Below are 22,446 nucleotides of genomic sequence, written 5' to 3'. Positions count from 1 at the left end.
ATCAGATTTTAAAATCCTATACATTGGAGCATATTCCCTGCCACCCATATTCCTAATCAATGGGAGAAGCCAGTGTTTCCGCGCTGCCCTATAGGCTGGGCAGAAGAAGGCCACATGTAAGTCAGTTTCCTCCAAAGCATCACAGGCCAAGCACTGCGTCGTAGTGGGGGGCGATGACCAAGTACTTGTAAAGGACCGAAAGGGCAGTGAGCCGTATCTCCATTGGAGAAACAGCTTCCTAGCAAGTACCGGAAAGATAGGATCCAATGCCCTCTCAAACCTATAAAGGTCCTTGCTTTGCAAAAACACAGAGGATGGAGACCCTTCTGCCTGGGTAACTCGGGCCCTAGCTAATTTGTGTTCGTGGTATACGTTAGTCAGGGACCTTTTAGAGATGTTCAGTGCGGCATTCGCAGGGTCAGTCCATAGGTCAGGGAGCCCTAGTTCCATGCAGGTGGATTGGATGTTTTTGACCCAAGGGATACGGTGCGCTTTTGGGTGGTTCAATAATTCTGCCAGTTCCGCCCTGTATGCTGCTAGGTCATTACTGCTCCATAACCTACGCCAGAAGGCTATGGGTCTCAGGCTTATTTCATCAGATAATGGTCGTAGACCGAGGTCAAGCCTCAGGGGGAGGAGCGGGGTACTGGGGGGAAGCGCGGCTATCTGTCTTATAAACTTGTTTTCTGTTAGTGACAGGCTACGGCATGGTGTGTGTCCCCACAGTTCCGCCCCGTACATGATCGCTCCCCTGGCCTGAGCCTTGTATATCTGGATTAGGGCCCCCAACGGGCGATATGACGAGCCGGTCATCATCCGGGCAATACCCCCAGTGGTTTGTATAAGTTTGAGGTTCGCCCTACTCTGGTGGGATCCCCAAGTCATGGTTTCATTAAGAGTCACACCTAGATATTCAAAGGGGGCAACCCTCTCGAGCCGTACTGCTCCCAATTGCGGGTTCGGCCGCAATTTTTGGCTTGGATTTAAAACCATGAATTTAGTTTTGGCCGCATTGATTTCTAGCCCCCTGTCCGTACAGAAGGCTACAAATGCATCAAGGATCCTCTGTATCCCCATGGGGGTTTTAGATAGCAGCAGGGTGTCGTCCGCAAACATGATTGCGGGCACCCTGCTGCCATTGAGTTTGGGGGCGTCAGTATAGTCGGTGGCATTTAGGTGGGCGATTACCCCGTTGACGAAGAGGCAAAACAGGGTCGGTGCCAACACACAACCCTGCCTTACCCCTCGGTCAACGGGGAATCTATCGGTCAATTTCCCCGACCTCCCACACCTCACTCGGGCATAATTATTATGGTGGAGCCTCTGTAAGATTACTAGGATGTCCGGGGGGACGCCCATCTCTGCCAAGACGCTCCAGAGTTTTCCCCTGGGCACCAGATCGAATGCGGCCCGTAAGTCCACAAATATTGTGTACAGACTGCCGCCCTCGAATATTGCTGCCCTCCAATAAATAAGATTCAACCTAAAAACCTGGTCCACTGTGGATACCCCCTTCCTAAATCCCGCCTGATAGGGACTAAGGGCACCCACCTCTTCCATCCAATCCTGGAGGCGATTCAGCAAAACCCTGCCAAACAGCTTCTGTGCCACGTCGATTAAGCTGATGGGTCTGTAGTTGGCCGGGAGGAGCGGCGAGCCCTTTTTAAAGATAGGGACCACCTCTGCCCCCAGCCAAGTACCAGGAATTTTCATGCCGCTTAGAACTCCATTGAAGAGGGCAGTAAGGTAGGGGGCCCATACAATGGGCTCCTGTTTGAACATATCCCCAGGTAAGCCATCCAGTCCTGGCGCCTTTCCAGAAGCAAGACCTGAGATGGCAGCGGTGACCTCGCCCAGCGTTATCAGCTCTCCTTCATAGCCTGGCCAACCAACCTCGGTGACAGTAGGAGATTCTCCCGGCTCGGAGCTGTAAAGAGACTGGAAGTGAGCGTGCCACACCCCTGGGGCAATATTGGGCTCTATTGCCGATTGAAGGTGCCCCGACCCCCCATTCAATATCTTCCAGAAGAGACGTTGGTTTTGGATCGCTAGGGCCTTGCTAAGTTCTTCCCACTGATTTTCCTCCCACTCGGCTTTAGCGTGGGCAACTAGTTTCTTGTAAGCCCGCCTGCTTTGTCTTAGGCTATCCCCCCCTAGTCCCTCCTTAATAAGTCTGAGGAGTTCTGCTTTTGCCCTTCTGCATGCCGGATTATACCATGTTGTTTTACCTTGCCGCCCCTGTCTAGGTTTTCGTGAGCTACTAGAGAGATGAGGGGCCGCAGCTTTTATAAGGTCCTCATGAGCCTTGTACAATTTAGCCCGGGAATCATTATTGCTTGCCTCATTGTCCAAACTCCCCACAGTTTCCAAGATGGGAGTTATCCCCTCATAGAGCATGGGGAGTTTGTTTTTTCTTGTAACCAAGTGCTCCCACCTGATTCTTCTCCTACTAATATTGTTGACTGATTATTAAAAACATATTTGTGACAGTGATCTTCTAATAAGTGTCTCCATGGTCAGCTTGGTATTTGTATAAAAAAACATAAGAGGCACTAAACACTGTACAGGGACATTTGACTATTAGACTTGTGCACTAGTGCAAAATGTGTTTAATTTACCCATAAGAAGACTTTGTAAAAAGCAATTGTTATACTTATTCATCAGTGCCTAATGTGTGTATTGTATCTGTTTGAAAACTATGCACTAGTGCCCAACGTGTGTCATTTATCCGTGCAGAAACAATGCACAAGAGCATTTGTTACACCTATGCACTAGTGCAAAAGTGTTCTATCTGCATGCATGGAGTTTCAGCTGCATTCTATTATTTTAGAAACTCCAGAAAGCATTTGTAAATTGCAAAATAGACCAGTCTGCCAGAACCATCTTTGCTCTGCTACAAGTCCACCAATTATCCTCGCAGATCGCGTTGAACAATGATTTGATCGAATGTCGGTGGCCTCTTCAGTTAAACCCTTCAATAGAGATCATATACAGAATTTGAGAAGGAAGTAACTTATCTAGTTACAAAGAAAAGCTGTGTTCCAGCAAAAACAGGAAGTTATAACAAGCACCGCGTTTTTGAACATTTTAAATAAAGGGGGTGGAAAGAAAAGCTTTATATTAGGGAAATCCTTTAAACGATTTTGATACAATCTAAACATGTCCCTATAGTTTCCATTTAAGTGTTAAACAAATATAAACAACACACAGAGAAACAAGCCCGCTGACATGTTCCCCGCAGATGTGTTGTACTTATCTCTCTGTTTTGGCAAACTACACAGTGTTTTCTGGTCAATAAAATGCAGGCCTGTGTTCACAGTGATAAGCACAAACTAAAACATTTGAACAACTGATTAAAGGCGCAGCTCTTTCAATGAATGTGGAAAGAGTTTAACTTATTTTATCCTGTTTCAAAGAATACGATATTTCACAGCATCATCTCATAAATAAGATAATGTATTTTCTCCCTGTTGGTTTTTTTGTGCCAATATAGTATAATGTATGAACTTGCCATGCTCGAATCATATATAAAGCTGCAATGGTTCCAGTTAAGAGTTAGCTTAATTTTAGTTGTCCCATTAGTAGTTGATATGATCTGTGGCTTTTTTAAATGGAAATTACAAGACGAACTCATAATGACACTCCACATTGTAGAAAAAGACAGTATAGGTTAATTATTTTCTAATAATTTTCTTATATAGAATATTAACAGTCTCAGTCCTGGGTTGCAGTGTAAATGACAAAGAAAAATGTGTTTTCACCACAATGTAGAGTTACTTTGGCAGCTGTGGACATGCAAAGGGCAGTATTGGCCTGTCCCACAGTTATTAAATATGGGAAAATATGGGCTACCAAAGAACATTTAAGGACAATTGGTTAATCTGTTTTATTGGTGTAGCAAATTTTGAGTATGAACATAGTATATATCAAGGATATATAAATTTGTAGATTCACAAACTGTGTTTTACAAAAGCGAAAACGCTGCCTATTCATAAAGATGTCAGGAGGGAAACATCCGGAACTACGCGGCCAGAGCCACGAGTTCCGGAAGCACGCAAGCATAACCACACTTGCCCGAACAACGTATTTTCCAAAACCACACTTCTGCGTGGTTCTGGCAAATGCGCTCTTGTGTTTGGGATGGGTTGGGACTGCTAATAGGAGTATTGGGACGGAAATAGGACTCGGACAGGTAAGAGGGTCTGGGGCCGGGTCTGGGGGTCGTTTTCAAGGGAGGAGGGGTTACGAGTAGCTTTAGGGGCTGGGTTTTGGGGAGTAGTTACGATTTTAGGACTGGGAGCGGGGTGGGGGCATGTAGGGCGTTTGTAATTCAGGGCTTGGCAGGGGAACTGGTAGATGGGTTCATTTTTAGGGCTGGGTCTGGGTAGGTTTTAGGAAAGTGGAAGAGGTTGGGATAGTTAAAGGGACAGCGGGGTGGGGTAGTGTACATAAAGGAGCAATGTTTTAGGCCTTACTGCAGTGGGAGGGGAATTACTAGATGGTGTCATTTTTTGGACTGGGTGTCGGGGTAAGTTTTAGGGCAGTGGAAAGTGTGGGGTAGTGTAAGGGATAGCGCGGGGGCAAGGAGGTCGGTGTAGTGTATGTAATGGAGAAGGGTTTTAGGCCTTAGGACAGAGAGAGGGGAATGGGTAGATGGGGTAGTTTTTAAGGCAGGGTCGGGTAGGTTTTTGGGCAGTGGAAGAGGTTGGGGTATCAACTTCCCGAAACGTAATCTGTGGTTGAAGGTTGTAGGGGAGATTTTTTTCAGGAACAACCTTTTGCTAGACTTTTCACCTGCTATACTTTTCGTCAAAAGTTCTCAAAATTAGCATAGTTTAAAAAAAATCACAAATTCGGCAGAAGTCTTCATTTCTGAATCTAGCACACACTAATAAGGATGATTTTGGAGGAACGTTTGCAAAGTTCCCCCTGAATACTGTGTCTTATCTTAAGATTCACAAAGTGTTATAACAGACAACAAAAATGTACAGACCATTCAGAAAATAGATAAAGCACAGCGTGGTGGTTTTATTACCTATTACTGTACATATGTCAATGTATTTGAGATGATTTATACAGTGTTAAAAGTATCTCTGGGCTCTTCAGCACACTGAAATTGCCTTTAACTGTTAAAGAATATATGGGAAAACTTTTTTCCAAGGTTTTTCAAGAAGAATCAGTGGTAAGAATAATAAGATGGTCCGTGCATTCGGTACAACGCTTACCAGATCTTCACTGTTTTTCAACATACACAAATATGAGATGTCTGTATGATACTTTCTGTGGGGTTAGAGTAATCCAGGAAATACAGCTTCTACTTGCAGATACTTCTATTATGTAGGAGTGCATCTAGAAGGTAACAATCCATTGACGGTTAGAGCCCTTTTTTGTTCTTTTCTTCTGTGTGTTTCTGTGTGACTTTAAGGGGGCTGAACAAACTTGTATCCACATTTTTTAATGGTCAGGCCGCATGATTCAAATTGGTAGAGCAAGGCTCTGAGCCCTGGATTCACTTTAACTTAAGGTTCATCATTTGCTTGGTCCATCGCAATTTACTAACTGGAGCTGTGTGGTTTCTTTTTGTGGGAGGCTGAGTTACAAGACATTTATGCGGCTTAATTTTCTCATTGCCAGGTTTCCGGCATGGTTAAAACTTTGAACGATTATTGTCTCTGGAAGGTAGGATTCCTTAATGGCTTTGAAGATCTTTCATAAGCTGTGGCCCTGCAGATACAATCTTACTCGTAATCAGGATACCAATATGGTGGACCTCTGTCTCTCCTCATTTAGAAATTGCTGTAAGACCACTTATTGCTTAATATGGGAGTGGCTAATGTTTATATTAGTGTGGTTTAAGTAACTTGTCCGGTCCTCCACATTCTGGATTTGAACTGGGTGTCATTCATTTATATGATTATTTTTCATAATATATTTATAATTTGTGGTTAGTCTCTCAGACCTCAGTACAACTGCATCTGTAATTCTGATGAGGTAATTCTGCACATGAAATTACAGATAGCGGAGATATTGGTAGTATTTAGATGTGAAATTACCCCTATATTTCAAACATTCCACTATGGAATGAGGAAATATTGGAGAAATGTGTGATACTCCATTGATTTCTGTGGTAATTACCCCACTTCAGACCTTTTTTATAGGGACAAAAAATATCAAGTTTGACCTGGCAAATATGTCCCTGGAAAACCTGGGATAATATCACATGCAAAGTTAGTACATACGGTTTTACCACAACATACAGGATTCATGTTTTGGCCCGAAAGAGGAGTTAGCAACCTAATCTGGCATGTGTGTCTAGTCCCTCGCTATTTTCATTGACTACATTGAACAAACCAATACTCTTCAGCTAATTTTTACCTTGTCTTGAGCACTCCCGTAAATGGACTAAAATCATTCAACACTTTTCAGACACTAACAGCTGTGTAGAGCCTGTGATGATTGACAGAAGATTCTGTAGACACGGGCTTCCAATTGACAAGAACCTCCAACCTCAGGTGATAAACGTATGCTTTTGATATTTAAAATTCCAACACAAGGCATTGTTTTTCTTTTTTGCATCAACCTTCATAGATTTGCCGTTAGAACATTTTGGAAGTGCACTTTGCAACCCCAAAGACTACAGCCACAGCCTTCAAGACTTCATAATGTTGTTCCCTTTGGACAGTGCAGAAAATTGATTCTATTTGTCACATAGTTTTAGTCATAGACCATATGTATGTAATTTAATGCATTTCAAGATAATAAATTAAATGTCTAAGCCGACAAGGCTTTTACTAGCCATTCCTTGACAATGGCATCATGCTTTTTAAACTCAAGTACAGATTCATGAAGATTTGCTTTTTAGAAAATTATGCAATCCGGATTATACCTCAGATTTCCATAAATCAACCTGTATTCCATTCACACAGTTTTGCTCTAAAGCAAATTTGATAATTACTAAAGCACATCTGTGATGCCTTTGTGAAAATCAAATGTAGAATCGAAATTTACATAGAATAAAACACAGTGTAAATTCTTTATTCTCCCTGATGAGTGATAACGTGCAACAACAGCTGGGACAATCTGTACAAACATTCTAGACAGAGTGAAGGCAAATCAACGTAAGTCTTAGAAATATTTAGATTTTCAACACCGATTCACCAGGCTTCAGAGTGGGGATTCTATTAGATGCAGACCCATTTACATAGGAAATCGGATGTTGACATCCATGACAGGTGTGGACATACACATTTTAGAAAGGGTGAGCTCTATAAATCATTAATGCTCTATTGCTATAGCTTGATACAATTGATGATTAAACCCAGATCACATCCTAACTATCATAACACACATCAGAGAGCAGAAATTAAAGGCTAGTGGATTTCTGCACAAATTGTGGCTATTTACTGCTATTGTTTTCTCTAGGATTATGTACCACATGAGCACTGCACATATTACTTGTATGAACAAGCACATCCATAACTACATTATTAACAAGACAATGGATTGTATTTTTAGTGTTGAACCTAAATGAATGTGTTTTTACCATCTAGAAAAAAAAAAGCTAAAGTTTCGGCTGTTGTAATCGCCAAGCGATCAATACAGCTCCATCTGCAGCTCAACATGGTGCTCTCTTTGATTCACAGGAAGGGGTCTTCAACAATAGTTACAGTGTAAGCCAGGAATTAAGCACATCAGAAAAGTCCATCCATTTCACAATATAAAGCACTGCCCGCGCCAAGCCAGCAGAAACGTATGCGCTGAGAATTTGTGCATGGTCCACACAATTACATTATCTCTGCCATGAAAGGCTTGTTGTCATGGCAACTGTCCCATTGCATTATTCTCAAAGCGTGCTACCTCCAGACATCTTTCAGGCAGCACATACACTTAACAAGGCAATTCCTGTAACGTTAGCAGTGCTTTCAGGAAATACATGTTTAAAATACAGGAGCCCATTTAGAGAGATCAGAGATTGACTTTTGCCAGCGGCTGCTTTGTCCTGTCCTAATGACACTGCTCATGTAAATCATTACAGCCCATTTCATAAATTGGGGGATGCATGTGTATAAACAATTATTTAAATGTACACAACTTGCAATTATTTCCTGCAGAGGGTATGTCTAGCTCTACACTGCATAGTTCATCCAATTGAGCCGGAAGCAAACTTACCCATCAGGAAGTCAAAAACTGTCATGTCCATTATGTCCAGTAGCCTGGTCCCGCTGTCGTAGGGAGGCGTTTGCTTGACCTCTTCGCAGTAATCGTGGTCTACTTCCCATCTGCAAAGACAACAAGAGCCGTCAGGCATTTATTTTACAGAATAGATATTATTACCTGCTAATGAACATTGCTTGAGAAGCCTTCGAGCTATCAGATTTTAGCTGTTCTCGAAACAAAATAGCTACGGGTTTGTGATGTAATAAGCAAGACCACAGACAGTGCATGGCAGGGGCACAAGTTATAGTGAGTTCACTGAAGTATAACAGGGGAATATCAGTGTTTTGTTGGGTTTTTAAATGTTCGTTTTTTTAAAATATTTCAACAACAACGTCAATTTAACCTTTGTTTTTTCAGCGAATTGTTAGCTATTTTTTTATGACATACCTAATTATACCATTTTGCTTTGACCTTTGTTTTTTCAGCGAATTGTTGGCTATTTTTTTATGACATACCTAATTATACCATTTTGCTTTAACCTTTGTTTTTCTAAGTGATTTTTTGGGGATTTTTGGTCATATATAGGAAGCACTCCAACTCACACACACAGCCTTTGGCTATGCACAGCAAGGTATTCCCTAGGCCCACTCTCTGCAGATGGCCAACCCACAGAAGCCTGGCCTTCATTGGCAGCTTGCTCCCCTTCCCCCTTCCTGTCTGCCTTTCTTACTTCATCTGTGTGCCCCTGCCCACTCCCTTCTGCCCTCCGTGATCTGATTGCTGCCCCTGCAGGCCTGCCCTGATTTGTCAACTTGCTGCCCTATGTTCTCTGTGAACGCCCTTGCCCCCTCCCTTCTGCCCACAGTTGTATGTTGCCCCTGCCTTCCATGGTGAGCTTGCTGCCCTGCCATTGGCCGGCATCCCTCCACCCTGGCCTCTGTTCTCCATTATGTGCCCTGTCCTCTCCCTCTTGTGCTCCATGGTCCACAGGTCGGCTGCGCAGGCGGGGCAAGTGGGTGGGGAAGTGGACAGACGACGAGATAGGGAAAGTAAAATAAAAAATAACTGAAACCACTTACCTTGAGCAAGGTAAGTGTTTTTTAAATATTACTTTCCCTATCCCGTCCTCTGTCCACTTACCCCCCACTTGTCTCGCCCCGCTGCCTCACCGCTTTTACCTGTGCTGGCCGCGCCTGATGGTTCATTGTGTTTCTGCTCTTCATGCCGCCCGCCCTCCATGTTTAGCGTGCAGCCCCAGGCTCCCTCCCACTGAACTCCATTCTCCATGTGATTGCCCCTGCTTTCTTTTGCCATTACAATGTGGTCTGTTGTACTGCCCCCTCCAATGCCGGCCTGCCCTGAATAGTTATCTTGTTCAGCCACGGTCCGTGTAGGGCGTGCCACCGGGTGATGATGTGGGGCTGGGGAGGGGCAGGGTGGGGGGTTGTAAAATGTGGGATACGGACGATTTCAGGTAAGTACCGAAAAAAGAAAAAAAAAATTGCTGCGCGCGCTGCATCACATTTGGCGATGCAGCGCGCGCAAAATAATTTGTTTTATTTTTTGTTCTCGTTACTTACCTGAAATCGTCCGTATACTGCATTTTACAACCCCCCACCCTGCCCCTCCCCAGCTCCACGTCACCGCGTGGTGGCACGCCGTACACGGGCCATGGCTGATCTTGTGGCCCTGCTGCCTCCCTTCTGTCCTCCGTGGTCAACTTACTGTCCATTCCATTTCAGCTAGCCCTGTGTGGTTAGCTCGCCGCCCCTATAAACCGCCCCACTTCTCTGTGTGCGTGCATCTGCCCCCTCCATGCTGCCCTGTGTGATCTGTCCTGCTGCCACAGCTCCTGCCAGTCTGCCCTTCATGATCAGCTTGTTGCCCCTGTTCCTGCCACTTGCTTGTCCTTATTAGCTTTACACAGGACTAACCATAATTTCTATGACAAAAGAACCCTCTCATTTTGTTACTTTCTAAAGGAAATACTTTAGGTTTTACACCATTGATTCCATCAAGATCGTTTAAGGTGTGACATATTTTTGTCATGCACACACATTTTAGTGCTCTAGTTGTTGGAGCACTGTGCAACGCTGCATTAGCACGGAAGGAAGTGAATTTACGGACTAACGCTGGTGTTGAAAGTACATATTTCAGTCTGCATATCAGAATGTTTTACTGACATGAATGAAAAACAATTTGAGAACTCTTCGAAAATGTGGCCATTATTTTAGCTTGCTAAAGCACTAACCATAATTTTCTTGACAAAATGAACCCCCTCATTTCGCTCATTTCTGAAGGAAATGCTTTAAGATTTACAGCTTTGAATCCATCAAGATGTCTTCATGTCTGCTACACTTCTGTCATAAATACAGCTATAGTTAGCACTACAGTTGGTCATTAGAACATTAAGGGAGGCTGCGGAAGAACACTGAGGAGTTAATTGACAGACTGCTGTTTTAGTTGGAGGTACATGTTTTACTCAGAATGTCAGACTATTCTCACATGGCTGAGGGAGAGTGTGAGAATTTATTGAAACTGTGCTCTCATTTTAGCTTCAGCAGTATCTCGCATAACCTCTATCAGAAAATCATGAGAAAACAGTTTTCCCTCAAACATGGGTCATCAAATAACATCAGATGAACATTGTTCACTGGGTAAAATGACCACAGAACACATCGCAATTCCTAAAATTACTATTGTACCTCCAATAAATGATTTATATTATATCCTTTTTGTGACTCTCAAAACCTGCTATTCACTACACTGCATTTCAATCGGGATCATGGCCTTGAATCCTGTAATGGCAGCCACAACAAAATGTCTGTGCTTCGGCTATCTAATTAAGAAGAGATCTCATTGGGGCCCACCACCTGAACTCGCTCTAGAGCGGTGGTGCGGCTGGTGCCACCGCACCAGATGCTGACTCCAGGGGGTGCAGTGTTTGCAAGTTCATTTTGGTTTAAAAGCACCTGCTGCTATGTTACTTGCCTCCAGTAATTTCCATAATTTTCCAACTATACTGCCTATCAGTATGGATGACATCATTCCTACACCTTCTAGTCCTCTGCCTTATGTAATATTTCCTATATGCTGATTTACACACCTTTGATTGATTGTCTCTGTGTAATGTGTGTGTGATGCAAAGTGCTCTGACACCCTACACTGGTAAGAGTGGTGCTATATAACTAATTTAATGCAACTGAAAGAGAGAGGTTATAGGGTCTTGAGGGGCAATGTTAAAAGGTGGTGGTGAGAGAATTTGTGGTGGTATATATATTCTTATATCCTTTTTTGGTGTACATGAACTAATCAGTTGATCACATGTTCAAAATACACGGAAGTGCTGCCGGAATGCAGAATGTTGATCAACGCGCAAGCCGAATCTCGTCCATTGCACCTGTAACTCATTTTATTAAATCAAGATATTTTCCTCTCTCGTGAGTGCTGTCTCTTCTTTTTGAAGAAATCTGAGCTGGATATATATCTATATATATAGATATATATATCCATCTATAATTGCATCAGCAACATGATATTAATAAAGAAAAATTATAAATATTATCAAATTCATTATCTCACCATTTTAAAGTGACATGCACTTAGATTGAATTAATCTCATAGGATATTCCATTCTAAGTAACTGCGGAGGTACTGTTATAAGGACACAAAGTCCAAATTACTGTAACTGAAATAATTCTTACAACACTAATCAATAATCAATTACCGTTATATATATATATATATATACCCCCACACATGTGGTGTAGTTCTCCAAGTCTAATCCTGGATAATAATCATTGACATCTAATATTGTCCTAGTATTTAATAATTGCCCGTGTGAGTAGATATTGCAATGTCAATAAATATTATCATTTCAAAAGCCTCTGGAGACACATCAAGATTCCAATTTTAAATTAAAATGATCTTAAATCAAATTCAAAACAACTTTACAATTCTGCCCAAGTGGGCATGTATCTGCCACCGGTCAACAATATCAATAATGTAATATAAATAGCCGCCTACATCCTCCCTATCAATACAATCAAACCTACTGAGTACATTAAAGCACCTGCATTTCTTTCACCCAACCCCACATCAAAACTGTGCATCCTTATCTACTGAACACTGTAATTGCCTCAATTAAAACTTCCCCTCCCGCTTACCAGTGAATCTATTAACAACTAATAAATGTAATCTTCTTGTGACTCAACTTTTAACTTCCTGTGACTTCCGGTGTGGACTTATCTACCTTCCCTCAGTGCCTGTTTTGCCAATGTCAATAACCATAAACTTAAGTCAAGCTCTGCAAACTTGTGGGCCCACCTCCACACCTGCCACATTTTTCCTTCCCCAGCGCACCTGTCTCAACAAAATGCCTCTTAGCGAAACCAACACTTGGAACAAAAACCCTTTAAAACTCTAGTGGAAGGGTTGGAGGGTGGGAAAATCTCTTTCCTATTTATGGGGTTGCCACTGTGTGCATCTACTATAAAATGGTGGGTGCCTGCCCCTATATAGGGTGCCTTTTTGGGGCTGTCACCCACCAAATTATGGTAGGGGCACACGGTGGCAGCCCCAAAATGGCACCCTATATATCCCTTGGGCTATATCCTTTAACAGATGTAGCCCAAAACAGCTGAGACGTCTATACCTCATCTGATTCCCCTAATACCCCAGGTGTGCACCAACCATAAAATAGGGAGTGGCTGCCCCAAAATGGCACCCTATACATCCCTTGAGCTACGTCCTTTAACAGATGTAGCCCAAAACAGCCCAGACGTTGATACTGTGTTTGATTCCCCCTTACCCCAGGGGGGCAGACCTCCCATCAGTCTGCTGTTTCCCAAAGACCAATTGGGTGAAATAGGGGGCATCGTAGACCACTGAGTCCCTATTATATGTGAAAAGAGCTGCTTTTTTGAAAGAGGTGCACATCACCACCTGCTCTTAGCTTAGCTCGCTGCCCCTGGCCAGCCTGGGAAATCAGGGGCACAGGCTCTAAATGTTGGCCCTCTTCTAGGGCCCACAGAGCTTCTTGTCGTCTTCCCCCTTCTCTCTGAGCATCCCCCTGGGGGCTGGCCTGATAAGGCCTCCACACCTCCACGCTGTTATTTTTTGGACTCTACCAGCCTATTTTCCCCCGTTCTCCAACCCCAGAGTCCTGTTCAATGTACCCAGGCCACTCATATCATGTGGCTCCTCCGCCCTACGTGCTTTACTCGGTGGAGCCACTCTGCGACCATGCAGGTGTCCCCGTGAAACTATCTCGGCTGACAAAAAGCTAGAAGCATGTGTGCTGGGTGGGGAGCATGCCATGACAGCAGCAGCAGCAACCCCTCCCGCTGCATGCCTCGCCATCCAGATCGGCTGGGCAAGCATGCCTCCTTCAACCAGAAGATCCAGCGCCAAGTCTCACGGAGGAAATGAATCGCCTACTTTAGTTTCTCAGCTGCCATTCTACCGGTAAACACTTTCAAAACCACTACTAAAGTGAGAGCGCTAACTCACTAAGCTCACCTACCTACAAATAAACAGCTACATTCTCTTAAAATCTCTTTCCTTTCTATGGGCCTGCTACCCTGTGCACCTAACATAAAATGGCAACCCCAAAATGGCACTGTATATATCCCTTGGGCTACATCCTCTAAGAGATGTAGCCCAAAACAGCCCGGATGTCTATACCACACCTGATTATCCCAAAAGCCCTAGGGGACAGACTTCCCTCCGGTCTACTGTCTCTCAAAGGGGGGAAAGATGCACGCATGAACAAGCACAGTCACATGGAAAAGCACATAGTATGTTTTTCTCACTCCTACTCCTATACCACCACTGCTGTTTCAAAGGAATATAATACATTGTTTTTAATTGATTGGTATTCATTTTAGGGTTGTCTTCTCATTTTGTACTGCAACTCATCGTTTGTAACGTTTGAAAACTGTTTGTCTGACTTTTCTGTGAGCTACAAAGAAGAGAAAGCAAGTCAAAGGTAGCTTGGGCCGAGATGCAAAAGGCAGCATTGTTTGGGCACTAAACTGTACATATTTTCAACCCGGACTTTTATTATCTCTGAAGTAAAAGTTCACGCCATGATCTATTTGGAAATTTAGATATCCTAAAAACCATGGTGGTGTGATGCCACGCTACTGGACATTGCTAAAACTCTATAAAAGAAGAAACCCCAAAGGAGGGGCAATGAACACCATTCATTTTTGCTTCTTGATGCAACTTCTATTCTGATTTTTCCTGCTTGAGACCCGGATGTTGTACTGATCGATCGTTTACTTTGGACTGTTTGTCGATGCTAGCTGATGGACTGAGACCTTCATTGCCAAACCATTTCTATTTGTTAATTTCCCCTTATATATTTAACTCTAAGCTAATGGACTCGCCCTTTATGAATTTTAAGTCTGAACCTTTCACCTTATTTCGTAGGACCTGAGCTGTTAGAAATTTGACCCATCTGTCTGCCTTAATGGTGTAGGACTCTGCAACTCTGAAAACGAAACTTTATAAACACTCGATAAGGATTTACCTAACTGTTTGGTGTTTTAATGCAAGCTGTGAGATTCTTGACCGAAGTCCTTGAGAAATTGTTTATTTTAATGAATTTTGATTGTTTTATGCAATAACCAATTTAATCTAAGTCTGCCTGAGTCTATTATTGAGTCCTGTTGGTTCTTCCATTAAAACTGAGCTTCTGTCATTATGTTTTAAATACATTGTAGAGAGGATCAACAAGCTCTATCAGAACATCAGGTTTTACTTCTTTTATTCTATGTTGCAGTTGCAGAGCTATTGGTTTGCATAATCCTCACTCGACTTAACTTTTTTATGACGCTGAGTCTTCCAGTTGCTATTCTTTATTTCTACAGCATGGTCATAAGAGTGGTGTATCTAAATCTGATTTTAGATCTGTGAGTTGGCTGTTGATTAATGGTCCTCACTGCACAGTTAATGTAGAGTTTGGACACCCTAATTCCCAGCAGCTGTCCGTTTAGGTTAGCGTGGTGGCGGGGCTGGGGGGGATGTTGACAGATGACGGAATATGATTTATATTTATTAAATTTTCCCTATTTTTTGTCTGTCGACTCCCACCGCGAATACCTCCACTGATCGCCGCTGCTAATTTCCACCCCTCCTATCGGTCAGAAAAGATTCATCAGAGGATCATTGCCCCTGTGGTAATAGAAACACTTCATACTGACTAATTGTGAAGGACCCAGTACGGTTTAACCTCATAAGTGCTGCGCCGGTTCAATGGCCGACGGCACCACTACCTCCGTAGTGCTGCCGTCGGCCATTGGACGTTCCAACTGCACCTGCGCAATGGAACGTTCAGCACTGGAGCTGGACGTTCCATAGCAGCTAAGGTGTTAAGTAGTAAGGTGAGTAAGAGTACAATAGACTTTTATGCCCACGTCACAAAGCAACACCACCCATAATACCCTCTCCCGTGCTCGCAATCCTCTCTCTTGTTGTGGTTGTGCAGTCTTCCAAGGAATAGAGAGTAAAGGCTTGTGGGATTACTGGAAACAGACAAGACTGATGTCATTTTATAATCTGAGTCAGACAGGAGAAACCCTTCAACAGGCCAAGAAACGTTACAATGAATTATGTGTTATTGGCGGGTGGTTAACAGCTGTCGAAACCTGCAGACGAAATAACATTTTCATTTGCTGTAATTACTGTCTGCGAGGGAACTGTCCGATATTAAACTCCAAGATATATCACATTAGCAAAATAAAATATTTCAATTGTCTACACAATCAATTTATTTCCCCTCTCCAAAATATTAAATATTGAGCAGAATCACCAAAAGCATCTTGCTGGTTTGGATTTTATTTTAGTTCATTAAAATGGTTGATTAAATCATGTGTAATAAATCTGCGGCTGTAAGAGTTATCTTGTGGTACTGTTAAGTAATTTTGGCAATTTTCAGGTGTCTTGTTTTTCCACTTGATTCTCACTGTGTGGTTCTTTGGACACGTATTCGCCCAAGAACATGCTTTATCACTTGTCATTTCTTGGCTCAGTCATTAATGAATTGCAAACCCATATAACCAAACTGTACATATTATATGATCCCATATACTTATATATTGTAAGTGATCCATTTTTATGAGAATGAAACCCAAATTAATATTTCAGTGACCCCAAAAAAAATTATAAATTCATTATTATAAAAAATGTGTATCTGAAACTGGCAACGTGGAGCCTGCCAATACACTCTAGGGAACTTCACATAATTAAACTATATTCACAGATTTAGTAATTTATAGTCATTCCATGCCTGAACACATTTTATTTCAGTGCTTAAATATAAGTGTCCTAAGGGCTATTTCTCAACAGCAGCCAAAAGTCTGGGGTGGAACCTAATGTCTGTTTCTCTCTTAACAACAGGATGCGATCATTCATACTTACTCAGCTTTCTTGCGTTTGTGGTAAGAGCGCCTCCATGGATTCCGCCAGGTCTTTCTTTTAGCTAATGATAGATCCGGGAGGAAGGCTGCAAGAGAACCTTCAATTTCATCTGGCTTTCCACACAGCGCATGCTCCGTTGAACAATAGTAGGAGCACTCTCCATAGAAACAGATGTTGTTGGCTGAAAGAAAACATGTGCACACATTACTTATTGATGCAACTACTGCAGCTTAAAGTCACAGGTTGCTGGATGCGATGTTCTGCTCTTGCTAAGATACAATTTCAATATTTTCTTATACAGATCTGGAATTAAATGTTTGGTAAGTTTACTAACAGTTTAAAGACAGAAATACGTTTAGTTAAGAGCCAAGGCACACCATGTTTCTTCCCATGCGTTGCTTTCCTACATCAAATAACATTAATCTTTCGTATCCCCATCGTCTTTTAAATATGACCTCAACCTGGTACAGTTCTAATTTTTCTTACCGTGGGCATGATACCTTACTATGACATAAACCCAGGCGTGGCCTGCACAGGTAATAGCGGTCGGGCGGGGGTGGAGCGGGCGAGAAGTCGACAGACGACGGTATAGGTAAAATTAAAATAAAAAATGAATAAAACCACTTATGCTCGCCGCATTGCTGCGTAAAGTAAATTTTTTTTTCTTTCTTTTTACCTATCCCGTTGTCTGTCGACTTCTCCCTCACCCCGTCCCTGCCCCGCCACCAACCGCTCTTGGCCGTGCTGTCCGCGCCTGCTTTAACCAGGAAAAAGGAGTAACTTGTGCGTAAATTGTTTACAAAGGTATACAGATCTAATCCTAAAATATGCAAGGACCAGATTCACGAAAAGAACTTCAAAGTACATATAGGATATTAATACTCACACTTGAAATGACCTTTAAGTTTTTGGAAAGTCACCAATCTTTACAGGCGTATGCCTGGGTAGTTGCACCAGAAGCAGGTTTCCAAACTTACTTCAGGGAAAGTCACTTTAAGTTTGGGGCATAGATATTTTCATACAGAGGAATTGTAGGCCCATTGCAATTCAACATTGAAAAAAATGCAACACTGCATTTGTACGGTTTTTCCTTTTTTTGCCAGGTCCACTTAGACCCCTTTAAGTTTGGGGGTGTTCGCCTGCCACTTCTGACCTTCACAAGGGATGTGCATTACCCTAATCTAGTGTATATATCTCTGATTATTTTGAGAAAAAGAAAGTCAGCAGGGAGTTTGTCAATGCTCACACAATCGGGTGTTCATGGGCAAACTATACCCTGTAACACCCACTACCAGCCATGTGCATGGGATTTTCTACTGTACTGTATGCAGTGGTAGTGTAAAACTGCATAGGAATGCCTGTTTGTTTTTCCACTGCTAAATATCCATTTGACAAGACAGAGTTGATGACATTCGGGAGATTGCAACCTATCTGGTCCCCCCAATGGTGGCCACCTCAGATGGGAACGCCCCCCCAACCAGTTACCAAGGTACGCAACCTAGGAGTCATATTTGACAACAAAATGACTTTCCAACAACACGCCAACTCTGTGGTTTCCTCATCCTTTTACACTTTAAAAAGGATCAAAAAATTAATTCCATACCTACCTCCGTCTGCGGGCAAAACTCTTATCAGTACCTTGGTTTTCTCGAAAACAGACTATTGTAATGCCCTTTTATTAAACGCCCAAGAAAAGGTCCTCAACAGACTGCAGACGGTGCAAAATGCGTCGGCCAGGACTCTATTAACTATCCCCAAATTCACATCCATCTCTCCCTACATCCGACAGCTGCATTGGCTTCCTGTGAGGAGTCATATTAAATTCAAGGCTTTATGCATAGCCTACAAAGCCATCCACAAACAAGGCCCACTATTTCTAAAAAAAGCCTTCTGCCCGCTTGAGCATTAAAGAACTTTACGCTCATCATCAGCCCATCTGCTGAGGGTTCCACGTACAAGAAGGGCCAATTGGGGAGACAGATGTTTCTCCACTTCGACAGCCAAACTCTGGAATACGGTACCCCTCCACATTAAAACTGCTCCCACACTCATCAATTTCAGAAAAAAACTCAAGACCTGGTTGTTCTCAGCATAATTTATTTTTTTCCTTCCTCAGTGAGAGTTCTGTTACGATAGCGGCGAGACACCCATCTGGGTATTTGCGCGCTCTAAAAATCGCATAAAATAAATAAATAAATAAATAAATTTGCAATCCTTAGTAGGAGTAAATGCTGCTATTTCCACAGTAAACATCTGTTTTCAGACAGAAAGGCGTGTTTGAATTGTAACTACAAGTTTGTACGTTTTTCACATGACTGCAACAAACAATTTCGTAATGTTTAATATAAACTGCATTTAATGGCATCCTCATGAGTGTGTAATAGGTGTGGTCAGGGAAATCTCATACAAAAGTGGTCAAACCCCACTTAGGTGTAAGTTAGTGGGGATACTTAAACTTGTAAAGAATCATTTTCCACACTTTTCGGTACATGTATTACATTTTATAGTATTATTTATTTATATTGTACAGCAAATACACTCAAAGATATATTGGCACTATAAATAAAGCAAAAGCAAAAGAAAGCGTTCATTACCCCAGCTGTAGGAGCACCAGAGTAACAAAACATAAGAGCAACATGAAGTTAGCAGAAGAGAATAGCCTTCAGGGCTCAATGGAAGAGTCTATTATCATAACTACATGAAAGATAGAGAGATAGTCCATTCAAAATCTTGAGGCTTTGCCCATAGTTGGCAAGCTGGAAGAAGGAAACAGCCTGCCAGTACTCAGAACCTTAAAGGAACTTGTGTGGTCACCAGACTAGAATAGGAAACTGGCACCTATCCTGTACTAAGCCAAATGTACAATGCAAATAGATAATTTCCTTCACCCAAACTCTAGGCATATGCCATTTATGCCAAAAATTAAAAAATGTAGAAAGCAAGCACAATATACCACATCTCCATGGTAAATGTTGTCTGATATTGTATCATGATGACTCATAAATGAAAATAATGCTCTTACAAAAACAAATGTTCACACAGTGGAGTGGGGACAACCACCCCACAAAACAACCTAAAAGTGCACCAGGAAAGGATAACAGTGATAGACTCGGAGATCAGATGCATGAGTGCACAGAGCTATGATACTCTATTGTACGGGGCACTCTGCTCATTAAAACTGTAAAGTTCATCTTTATGCATGGCAGAAACTTATATTTACAATATTTTTATCCTCAATATTCTTGACACAATATTTTGTCCACACAATATTTTTCCCTGATATTTTGTCTAAATACCTCATCATCAGGACGACAAAGAGATTCACCTTGTTTGAACACTGTTGATTTAAAACCACATTTGACCTTGGTTACACAAGAGGTTTCTGCTGCTGTAGACCTACCCTCATGCTGTGAAAGCCAATTTGGCCTCCTACATGCCTAGGGATGTGGTCAAATTGAATAGTCTACAGGAACGTCATACAGCTGTTTTATGGTCTCTATGAGTCAATACTACTGACTCTATCAGCCCTAGACACAGGGCTTCCCATAAATTGGGTACAAGAGAAGGTAGCCCCAACTGATATGGAATGTCAGTCTACTGGAAGAAAATTAAGGATCTTCTAAAGAAAGCAGAGATGCAAAAAGCATGGTTCAGTACACCTGAAAGTAAATGTGATTACTTGATCAATGACAACCCTGCCTTTTTTTATGAATTTTACACAGGAAGTACCAAGGTGTAAGACCTGCTGACTACATGGAAGGTGCACCAATCACCCCAGTTCATCACAGGGCCTGTAGAAATTAGACACTTGTTAGGGAAATATTTAGAACTGTAAAGAAAAAGTATTACATTGAAATGTGTCTAACTTCTGAACTCTAAATATGTTCATTTTACGCAATGCACACATTTTTCTGGTGAAAATCCTACTAGAAGCACTGATACTTGTCTGTGGTTATTTACTAGACTCAGATGGATTCTGGATTACTCTAAATTGTGGATGATTCAGAGACAATGCAACACCCAAATCTTTACATACTTTGGTTTCTGGGTTTCAAGGGTTTCATTATCCGTATAAACGTATAGGCCCTGCTGAGTCGGCAAGGTCCCTCCACAGCAATGCAATATGGCTTCCTTCGTTTACTAACCTCCATATGGAGGAGGTGATGGATCCCACAGGGTAATGTAATGTTTTTCATTTCTTAAGCCTTTGTTGAGCCCCTGACAGTGGAGTGCATCTTATTTTTTAATTTTGAGCCCTGCTGGGAAAAACAGATCAATGCATGAGGGAGTAGATTAATTGTATTTAAGCCCTTTGGGGAAGTGCAATTCGATACAAAGGAGTGTAGAATCTACTTGAACACTCCTACTGCCAGTTACAGCATAATAGAAAGATTATTGTGCCTAGAGTGGGATTAGAAACAAAACAACCAACAATGCCTGACTGTTCCAGTCCACTTCTAACCACAGACATAAAGGTAGGACTATAATGACTACACAGACATGGCCCCTACTGTAAACACAACTGTGTTTCTACCATGTCTATTCTAAGAGATGTAAAGTCTTGTAGAGCTTGTAATAGAGGTACTTATTTGACTATAGAAACAACAGAAAAATACAGAAATCACAAGCTGTGTTGCTCTTTGGGCTAGAACTTGGTCTCAAATAATGAGAAACTGTGTTTGATGCTCTGCATGTACTTGCCATTCCCACGTGACTTTAAAAAGAATAACATGCTTAAATTTAGCTTACGTTTCTGACGGTTCTGGAATCTGCACCTCAAATTTACCTGCAAATATATTTCATGTAAAATGCATGAATAATCACTGGCCACGTTTTAGCAAACTTGGCCTGGATTATCATTATATTAATGTATTCGTAGAGAATGTCAAATACCTTTTATGGACAATTTTCTGCATTGTATAAAGAGACATTTAAGTTCCAGAGTATACCTAAATCACAGAGCTTTATTTGCTTTTAGGGGTTAATTGTGCACATTTCTGCTCTGCATGGAAATGGGGTACAATGCACCTAAGTACGTTAGCAGCAGCATCCTTTAAAACATGAAATTACATATAGAGACAGACGGCATTAACAGCTGGATTGCACAGAAAGTACATAAATGTGCAACACTTTGCTAGAAATACAGAAATAGAACTTGATGGAAGATCAGGCCCACTTTGTTTGCCTATGTGCTTGCTGACTAAAATGGCAAATCTAACTTGGAATCCATTCTACTTTCCAACTCATAAAGAGCTCCTGTGCGCTTTTGGAGTAACCGCTGGTGCAATGAGGGAGGAGAGGCAGGGTCAGTCTGAAGGAAAAACACAGGGGCATATTATCAAGGGGGTTTATTTCTGCTTTTTTGGCTTTAAAAGCCAAGAAAGCGGAGATAAAATGATCTCCCTATTACCTAGCTGTCGCTAACACCAGTTAGCGACAGCTGGTAGGAGATAGCGACCATCTTGGGCCCCACTTTGCATGTCAGAGAAATTTATCACTAATGACATGCAAAGTGGGCGTGCCAAGATGTTAGCGACTGGAAACAGTCGCTAACATCGCCATCTCTTATTACCAACTTTTGGAGATTCGCGCTAAGCGCGAATATCTCCAAAAGCTAACACCTGCCCAGTTCTTAGCCATGTTATCCAATGGGAAGTGGATAACATGGCTAAGAGCATTAGCTCGGTAATGCTTGAATATCGCTAACTTTTCAGCGATATTCATGCATTGCGACTGATTTTTATCGCATTTGCAATAAACCTTGGTAATACCAAGGTTTATCTGCGATAAAAATCGCTGCAGGTCAGCAATACATTTTTGTCTCTAACCAAGTAATAGCGATAATTATCGCTATTGCTTGGTAAT

The 22,446-nt window shown here is 42.1% G+C and overlaps 1 protein-coding gene across 1 annotated transcript in view; it reads right to left on the bottom strand.

Moving 5' to 3' along the window:
* The window catches only part of LOC147666518 (extracellular serine/threonine protein kinase FAM20C-like), a gene marked incomplete at its 5' end in the record, with an annotated part of 82,311 nt that overhangs the window by 18,809 nt on the left and 41,056 nt on the right, over window positions 1-22,446 (bottom strand). Inside the window, 2 exons of the mRNA XM_086949017.1 lie at window positions 8,170-8,279; window positions 16,582-16,762. Coding sequence (XP_086805143.1) covers window positions 8,170-8,279; window positions 16,582-16,762 — 291 coding nt within the window. The remainder of the gene's footprint in view (window positions 1-8,169; window positions 8,280-16,581; window positions 16,763-22,446) is intronic.

Source organism: Lissotriton vulgaris, unplaced genomic scaffold, assembly GCF_964263255.1.
Source record: "Lissotriton vulgaris unplaced genomic scaffold, aLisVul1.2 SCAFFOLD_1040, whole genome shotgun sequence".
Classification (NCBI taxonomy): domain Eukaryota; kingdom Metazoa; phylum Chordata; class Amphibia; order Caudata; family Salamandridae; genus Lissotriton; species Lissotriton vulgaris.
Note: the sequence above shows the minus strand (reverse complement) of the source record. Positions and strands in the feature narration are given on the sequence as shown.